We start from the raw sequence: 9,551 nt of genomic DNA on the forward strand, positions 1-9,551 counted from the left end.
GGGGGCAGCCGGCCTCATACACCGCGGCGGAGCTAGCGCCACAGCCACGGAGCGGAGACACGGGCTTCGGGGGCGGGAATCGTCCGGCGGACCGTTGGATCCGGAGACTTTCCTTCTACTTTTCTAAAAAAAAAAAAAAAAAAAAAAAAAAAAAAACATGGACGAGCTCCCCGGCGGAGGAGGAGGAGCAGCGGGCTCCCCGAGACAGCAGCCTCCGCCGCAGCAGCAGCAGCCGCAGCCGGGGAGCAGCACACCGATCGGAGCCGGCGGAGGAGGAGTCATGGTGCCGCACCAGCCCGACGAGCTGCCCCGGCCGCAGCAGCAGTACACCATCCCCGGCATCCTGCACTACATCCAGCACGAGTGGGCCCGCTTCGAGATGGAGAGGGCTCACTGGGAGGTGGAGAGGGCCGAGCTCCAGGTTAGCCGCTTAGCTTAGTGCCGATCCGGCTAGCCCGTGCTAACAGTGTGTAGCCAAGCGGGTCCAGGAAACGTGACGGTAGTAGCATTTGATGCGACGTTCTAGTTAAAAATTAACTTTAAACTATAAACAGCTAACCTGGTTGTTGGAACCAGACCGGCTAAGCGGCTAAGCTAACGGGTCACGAATAGCGGAATGCGCTGGCTACCGTTAGCTGGAGCTAGCCGTTAGCTTCACCCCGCTGTAAGGAGATAACTTAGCAGCTAGCTTTAGCCGTGTAGCTCTGTTGTTGCTAATGTATTCGCTCCGCCGTGTGATCCAGCTGGAACTTTTTATTGCGGACCCTGAGGTCAGATGTCAGCCGGTAAAGGAGAAGTGAGTGCAGCTGACTGTCAGCTAACTAATCCCCGTTCAGCTATTTTGGCTCGTCACGCTAAGCTAAGTTAGCGGTGCTGCTAACTGATGTTACCGTTAAATCAACAGCTGAGCCGGAGGGACCCGCTGCTCAGCCAGAGACTGTTTGGAGAAGTGTTTAAAAGTCTCCCAGGTAGAAGCCAGAGTCTGCTAGCGGTTAGCGTCACACACATTAGCTGAGGCATGAGATCTTTAACAGCAGATCAACTGGCTTGTTAACATTCAGGTCTTTATGAAGTAATATCCAGATTTTAACATTTCTTGTGTGTTTGAAGCCAAACGTGTGACGTTTTGGTGCGTTCATGTCCAGGTTCTTCTCTGTCAGCTGTGTAAATATCACTCATCAGTATCCAGCTTCTTGACATTTTTGCGTTCATACTCAGGTTTTGGACCCTTTGGTGCCTTGTTATCCAGTTGCTGACGTTTTGCTGGGTTATTCTTCAGGTTTTTCATATTTGGTGCCTTAATATAGATGTTTTGAACACTTTGGTGTGTCAGCATTCAGCATATTAGCTGAATTAGTTTCTAGGCTTTTGACACTGACTTTTTCCAGGTCATTTATTTTCCCACAGAGATGCCGATGTGACGCTTCAGGATAAAAGACAACCTTCTGTTTGTTGTGGCCGGTACCAATACTGAAAATATACCAGTATGAAGGTTCTGTTTTGTATTTCAGACTGACAGGTTGACTTTTCTGATACAACACTCATGTTGAGAGAACCTTCACCATCCCTACAATACAGAAAACATGAATTTATTGGATATTACCTTCCAATAAACCTGGCGGACCACCTGACCTACGTCAGCCTCCAGCTCATGTGATAGACCTTTATGAATGGAAAAGTCCTGAACTTCTGATGTGACTTGACATGTAAAACCAGGAGTGAGCCAGTCAGAACAGTCTGGTTGTTGTCGTTATCAGCTAGTATTCAGCTGTTTACTATACAAACAGTTGTTCATGTTTCTCTGCAACATGAAGTCCTGCAGCTCTGTGGAACAAGAACAACATGAAGAAGGAGAGAGACCTCAGAGTCGTGTTCTGTCAGTAGAACACAGTTAGAATGACACAATGTTGACCAATCTCCACGTCTCCAGATGTCTCCTCTCTGCTCTGCTCATCAGATGTAGAAAGATGATCCTCCATCAGCTGTAGAAAGATGTTCCACCATCAGATGTGGAAAGATGTTCCACCATGCTGGATGTATTTCCAACAACCTGCTCCTCTCTTTACTGTTTTTTATTTATTCACTGATCCAGTAGTTATTTTCCTGTCAGTCTCTCTGAGGAAACACTGCCTGCAGTTCACCTGAAAACCTACATTTTTAGGTTTTGGCAGAAGAGCCTCACGTTACAGATGAGCAGTTCAAGGACGCGTCAGAAAGTTTAATTTTCAGTGATTCTTTGTTTTTGCGGCTTCTGGCTGATAGGCTGTTGGATTCTGCTGATTGTTTACATGAATTTTAAGCCCACTGGGGGGTTTTGGGGTTCAGAAGTTTGATCAGTTTGTCTTTAAAGTAGTCGTCCAAAGTGTCGTCTTCAGAAGTCCAGAGCTCCTCTGAGATGTTCTGTTTATTGTGAAAACATTTACAACCCGCTGAGTCATCGATTTACCAGACTTGTACATGACGGAAAAACTTTGGTGTGACAAGATTGTGCTGATTGTGACTTCAACCGCGGGAAAAAAAACCCGTTTAGGAACATTTGAGTGTCTTTTGTTCTTCAGAACTTCCTCAGACTGTAGGTTTGTTCTGTCTGACTGTAGGTGTGTTCTGTCTGACTGTAGGTGTGTTATGTCTGACTGTAGGTGTATTCTGTAGGTTTGTTCTGTTGGTTCTGTCTGACTGTAGGTGTGTTATGTCTGACTGTAGGTGTGTTCTGTCTGACTTTAGGTGTGTTCTGTCTGACTGTATGTGGAGCGCGGTGCTGAACCCGGTGTTGAAATGTGGGACAGTCCTGTCGGTAATGACAGCCTTCACGCTGAGGCTCAGCTCTGCTCGGACTTGTTGCACTGCGATGCCGGATGCCTTCAGCATGACTCGGTTGGAGCTCCTGATAAGAGCTGAACGTATGAACCAGAATGAACGCGTGAAGGTGTGAATGTTTGCTGTGGGAGGAGTCGGTGAGCTGTGGAGTCTTTGTCGTGGGTTTCACGGTTCTGGTTTATTCATCAGGCTGTTTTCAGGCACATCAGGCAGAAAAAATGATTAGAAAATATTAGTATGTTTGTAGGATCCTCCTCCATCCGTCAGTGATCTGCTGATTCCAGTCATGAAGAGATGATGAACACTGATCATCTGAACCACAGCTCTGTGTCAGACCCTCACACTGACAGAAACACAACATAATTCAAGTTTCTGGGCGGTTTGGTCAGCTGTCTGTCGCTTTGTGGTCGTTCTGTGTCTTGTTTATTTCTGTCTGTCTCAGGTTGTTCTTGCATCTCTTTGTGGCTGTTTTGTGTCTCTTTGTGGCTGTTTTGTCTTTTAGTGATCATTTTGCGACTCTTTGTGGGTGTTCTGCGTTTCTTTGTGGTCTGTTTGAGTCATTTTGCGGTAAATGTGTGTCTTTGCCGTTGTTTTGCGTTTCTCGGTTGGTCTTCTTCCATCTTTTTGTCGTCTAAGCTGAGCTCTGTGACTTTTAAACTGGACACATGATAGTGAAAAGCTGATTTATTAGAGTTCTGACCGGCTCAGAGTCTTTGGACGAGGAAAACTGAGACCATGAAGTGTCCGTGAAAGCATCAATCAGCAGCGATATCGATGTATTGATCTGAGGTGTGACTCTGATCCTCGTGTTGTCGTTGAGCTGTATTCATGTTTAATTTGTCGAATAGTGTCAGATTCCTGTCGTGAATGAAACCCTAAACCTTTGATTGTTTTTATTTAAATGTCTTCGTCGTTGACGGCGTCTTTTATTTCCGTCTCTGTACGTCAGAATTCAGATTCTGGTTGTCCTGAACGTCGAACTGTCTCCTCCTGCTTTTTATTTTCATTGCAACCTCACAGTCAGATCAGAGAGAAACACCGAGATGACTGTTGTTGAGAAATCCCGTCTCACACCACACACAGCTTTTTAATCCGTTATTGGTCTAATTTGAATAATCTTCACGCCGATTTAGACGAGGTGGAAACAGACACAAACACCCTGAGGAGCTCCAGAGTTCCACTGTGGTCCTCTGCTCGCTTTCTGGGACCATCGAAGCAGAAAAAGACACGAAACGAGTCTCGTTTCATCGCCGGTCCGACCCATATGTAAGAGAAGAGGTTCGTCTGGAGAAGTCCAGTGAGTGCTAGAACCCTCTCGGTTTGTTTCTCAGCAGGTTCAGCTGTGATCTAAGGTCAGGTCTAGATCCACAGCAGTGATGAGGAAGCTCAGGAAGCTACAGCGGATGGGTTTTATGGTTCAGGCTGGTTGAAAGGATCTGAGCTGTAAAATATTGATGCCACATCTGAATGTGTTGCCATTAGAGCGAGAACGAAGCAGCGAGAGATGCTGACCAGCTGCAGGCCGTGACCTCTGACCTCCCATCAGCCTTTCTGTTTCCAGCCTGGTCAGTTTTTAGATTCAGATCAGAAGAAGCTCCTCAAAAGATCCTCCGGTGGGGCTTAGACATGAAAGAAGACGTCCAGGATAAACTACTACACACAGGTTCCTCACCTCCAGTCAGCAGAGGCCTTCTGCTCAGCCAGCTCTGATTTGCTTTAAATATATTTTTATCATAAACTCTGGATATTTAAAATGCTCTCTTTAGATTATCATGTTAAATACGTCCTGTTGACCCACTTTCAGCAGGTTTTTGTTTGAACAACAACATCTGAGGAACTATTAAAGATTAAAACCTGATTATTTTTATTTTTACTGTTATTTATCATGTTGTTGATTCAGAATCTGTAATATTTAACTAGTAGATCAAACAATTATGGGTGAGTTGAAATATGAAAAAAATAAAGTGGGCACGAGCATGAAAAGTCTCATCTTTGAGCTCATTAGCAGAGAAACTGATAAAGCAGAAGTGAACTCGTGACGTGTTCTGCGCCACACGTAGCTGCAGGTCGCAATAAAACCAAACATGTAGAAGAGTTTAATATGAACTACTTGATAAAAATATAACAGGATAACTGGAAGACACATACTGTGGAAGTTTTCTATTAACATTCATCACTCGGCTTCTTCAATAATAAGGATCACTATGACTGAATATGTACAACAGGAATAGCAGTGATGACGTCTGAGCATCAGATCAATCGATTGAGATCAATAGCAGTCTGTCTCCTGCACTTCTATCTGCTGTTCTTCACTGTTTTATTTCCCACTAAGATCCAGATCTCAAAGCATTGTTAATTCTTGTTTTCCTCGTCCTGTTTCAGTTTAATCCGTGGCTGCCTCCTAACTCAGCCGCTAGCCGTTAGCGTGGCTGTTATCAGCTGTGAGAGCAGCTCGTGTCCTGATTTGTTCGTGCTTCTTGTACAGTTTTTGCAGGTTGTTTCTCTGCAGAGGGATGAGTCTGTCAGAACAGAGTGTTGAAGTTGGTCTGACTCTAGAAGGATGTTACAATGCTCCAGATAGCGTTAGCCGCAGGCTAAGAGGCACAGCTAGCCTCTCAATGATAGCGTTAGCCTAGCACAGTTAGCAAAATGAGCTCCAGCTGAACTGACACAGACAGAGTAAACTGATAAATGGTAAATATTGGCCCAGATGAGCGGTGAATTTCTGCTAATAAGACATTAAACCGACCGGCTGTCCTCGGCTGCTGTGTAGCTTTAACAGACGTCTGTGTTTCTATAGAAACGTGTTTGTTGTTGATGAGGCTCCATAGTTATAACCGTAAAAAACAGAACTGATTTTCTCCTGAAGCTGCTGTTTCTGTTCGTTTTCACGAGTTCCCAGAACCGACCTGGAGCTCCGTTGGAGGCGATGCTGAGTCACAGATTTGGATCAGGTCAGAGGTCGTCCTGGTTACCTGCAGGGACGGTACCAGGCGGGTTGCTGCCACGGCGACGCCATGTTTTGGTAAAAAGGGCTGCAGGACGGCAGGCTGTAATTAGGCAGGATGGCCTACTGGGCCCTGCTCTGACAGCCCGATCCCAGCTGGACGCTAAAAGTAGACCAGCCCGAAATAACTGCAACACACACACACACACACACACACACACACACACACACACTCTCTTACTCTGGTTGTGGTTCAACTGCCCGTCTGTCACAAAATGAAGAGATGGTTGAACAACATTGCCACTTTTTTACTTCTTTTATTTTTAGTTTATTTACAAGATTCTGATTCTGAAAACATCTCTGAGTAAAGAACCAACTGAAGTGTTTCTTGTGACTCTGGTGAAGTCAAACGGAGTCACTGGTATTTATACAGAACATTTAAAACAACAGCCAACAGCTCAGAAGTGCTTTCCAGTAAAACAACAGTAATTCACAGTCTTTGTTCATACAGATGAGCCTAAGCTAATATTTGAGCACAGACCCCCTGTCGTGTTGTTTATGGGGATTTTTACTGATGACTAGATTCAGTTCAACCTTTATTTAAATCTGGAGAAACCATTGAGGTGTTCCTTTATTATTCTACACACAGCAGAACAGTTAACCAGGTACGGTGGTTCTGAACTGAGCCACAGGTTCTGTTGTGTTGAGGTTTAATGTAAAATGTTCCAGGTGTGTGTGTGCAGCTCAGAGTTTAGCGTCTACATGCAGGACTTTAAACGTCACTTCATCAAGTTGGCTTTCAGTTGGACAGAAGTTCTGTTGGTGGCTTGTTGCTCTTCACTGTGAAGATAAAATACAACAACACAGGAGTCCGTATGACAGACCGGCGCCCTCCAGGCTTATTTATTACACAGATTAACCTGACTAATTTGAATATTAAGGCTAAGACCCGACAGCATTAGTAATTATGGAGATTAACCTGATTCACTTTGAAATACGTTGCTATGACAAAACTAGACATGAAAACGCTTCAGATCCAGGATTCTCCTCTGAGCAGCCTGTTCAGGGTCCTTATTTGTGTTTCCTGTGCTGTGTGTTGGTGCTGAGAGCTTTAGAGGACCGCTGTGCGTTCTGAGGATGTTCTGGCTGCTGTTGGACACTCGGTTTCAGGGTTCAGGTCGGAGTCGGGTTCAGAGAAGATGGATGTGAATTTTACTGATGCAGTTGTTGGGAGGAATGGCCTCGATGACTCGGCCCTCCTGCTTTAGCTGCTCCGATCTGTCAGCCTGGTAAATCTGGGCCGGTGAGCTCACTGCACACAGCCCTTCGTCATCATCATCACCCCGGTTCTCTGACCTCACCCCGCTCCCTGAGGAGCGCTTGATTCATGCTCACCAGGTGCACCGGGCGGGAGGGTCGGGGCGAGAGCAGACCAGAGAGCTCCACAGGCTCTGCATTAACAGCTGCTTCCACACATTCATGTGACGGAGCCTCGAATTGCAGATCAGATGTATAAAATATAGCCGCTGAAAAGTAATCCTGCGCCTCCAGCCGGGCTCAGCGAGACAACAGAGGCAGTAAAAAGGTTGTAAACACGGTAATACTGTGAAATAAAGATCAAATCACAGGACCAGGTTCACGTCGTCTCCTCTCTCGTTAAGGCCTCCAGTCTTAGCTCCTGGTTTTAGCACCAGCAACAGAACTTTTATAAAGAAGTTATGAAAATAGTGACTAAAGATAAAATCAGATAATCCTTTATTAATAGTACAGCAGGGAGTTCAGTGTTCCAGCAGCAACGGTGCAGAAATATCGAAGAAATATACGAAAGTACTGTTGATGTTGTACAAGAACTGCACAGATTCCTCTGAATGTGGACGACGTTACTCTATAGGTGGATAAACGCTGATACTGCAGGTTCATTAATGAGTACAATAATATATAATACACAGAGTCTTCTAGACGTATAAAATACTGATAATACGTAGGTTCAAGTTTTAAATCAGAGTTTTTCTGTGGTCTTCATGTACAGGATTAGGACACGCATCCTTTCTTTGCTCTGGTAAATCAGAATCAGATTTATTGCCAGGTTTAGTTCACACAATACGAGGAATTAGTTCTGGTGGGTTGGTGCAACAATACATAGAGTAAATAATAAAGATAGAGTAAACAATAAACACAGAGTAAAGTACAAGATAAAAATATACAAATAGCTAAAAAATAAAAGTAACTACAAATAGAAATAACTTTAATAGTGCAAAGCAGAAGCAAAAGATATGGTGGAGTGAAGAATTAAAGTTACATTTAAATAAGAACCATAGAACTGTCGTATTATTGACAAGAATATCGAGGGTGCCGATATGCTGATATTTACATTTATACAGATAGAAGTGAGAATGTCGTATAATATTGTTTTAGTTTCGGCTATTTGGAAGTTCCACATGTTTTCTGTCGTTATTTGGAGCCTACATTACAACATTTCTACTCAACACATTACATTTATTGTACATTTTGGTTGTTGGTGCTGGTGGACCTTCTCCAGGTGATCCGTCACATCGTTCTGTCCTTTTCTAAACGTGCCGTTTCCATCCAGCCAGACGGCCATGTTGGTTCTGTAGATACAACGTAGTGTTGATGAGGAAACGAGGCGTGGAAGGATCCTCGTCTTCCATGTGAAGCTGCTCCACAGTGAACACGGTTCTGTACGTCCGTATGATGTGGCTCAAAGTGCAGCGACTGGACAAACATTAACTGACGCTGAGGAGCTGCTGCTCACTGCAAATACTGCTGCGCTGATCAAAACTCTAGTATGTTATGCAGTTTGATAAATATGTGGAGGAAGGCCTGCAGCGGAGAGAGGTTTTATGATTGATCAGCGATGGGTTGAAGAAAAACGTCCTAAATGTTTATCTGTGCACCAGCCCAGAGATGTTCATTAGCTTTAATAAAGGATGAATAAACACTGAGACAGATTAGAAGTCAGATGTTGAGCATTCTGTGATAATTTCCTCGTCAAGGCTGATGTTGGCGTCAGCAGATATGAAACGAGTCATCGATGTTCTGACCCATGTGTGTCACGGTCAGCTTCCTATAAGTGCTTCTGACTCACACTGAAATCACTGTTCAGGCGACACACTGATTGTGTGTCTGCGCTCAGTGCGACCCAGGTTTTGAAGCTGGTTCTGAGCCTGGACCGGACTTTATTCAAACGTCTGGTGCCGGGTTGTGAATGCTGCCGACTACCTGCACAGGTGACATATCGGCCGAATGACGAGTAACAAAAGACAGAACAGACTTTGTGTTTTTTGTGCCGTTTGATGCGGTTTTCTGTGGGTGTGTGTGATGTGTGTGTGATGTGTGTGTGATGTCTGAATGGACTCTGGTGTAGATCCACGTTGTGATCAGAAAATAGATCGATGTTCGTCCTGGGCGGTCGGTGTCAGATAGAAGTATTTATCACTCCATTAGCCGCGGGCTTGTTTACGGTGTGTGTTTACGGCTCACACACTCTTGCGTGTTTCTTCTGGCATGTCGGAGGGGATCTGGGGGAGGCCTGGAGCTGTGGCTGTCAATCACGGCGCCGGCCAATCGGAGCAGGGCTGGCTGTGATGTAATCTGCCTCCCTCCCTCTCCTTCAGCCGGGGGAGGACCCCTGGTTTCCCCGTCGTCATGACGACCTCTGCTCGAGGAAGTGGCGACACACCCCCTCCCCTGTTGCCATGGGAACGCTGGCAGAGCGCGCTCATTGTGTGTGTGTTTAAATAGCTGTCGGCCTCCATCAGTGTGAGCT

The 9,551-nt window shown here is 45.3% G+C and overlaps 1 protein-coding gene across 1 annotated transcript in view; it reads left to right on the top strand.

The window, feature by feature from the left end:
- Positions 1–147: 147 nt before the first annotated feature.
- The window catches only part of strn3 (striatin, calmodulin binding protein 3), a 23,213-nt gene continuing 13,809 nt past the window's right edge, over positions 148–9,551 (top strand). Inside the window, exon 1 of the mRNA XM_008277125.1 lies at positions 148–421. Within this exon, the coding sequence (XP_008275347.1) occupies positions 158–421 (264 nt within the window). The 5' untranslated portion in view covers positions 148–157. The remainder of the gene's footprint in view (positions 422–9,551) is intronic.

The sequence above is a fragment of the Stegastes partitus genome, unplaced genomic scaffold, assembly GCF_000690725.1.
Source record: "Stegastes partitus isolate 25-593 unplaced genomic scaffold, Stegastes_partitus-1.0.2 Scaffold89, whole genome shotgun sequence".
Lineage (NCBI taxonomy): Eukaryota > Metazoa > Chordata > Actinopteri > Pomacentridae > Stegastes > Stegastes partitus.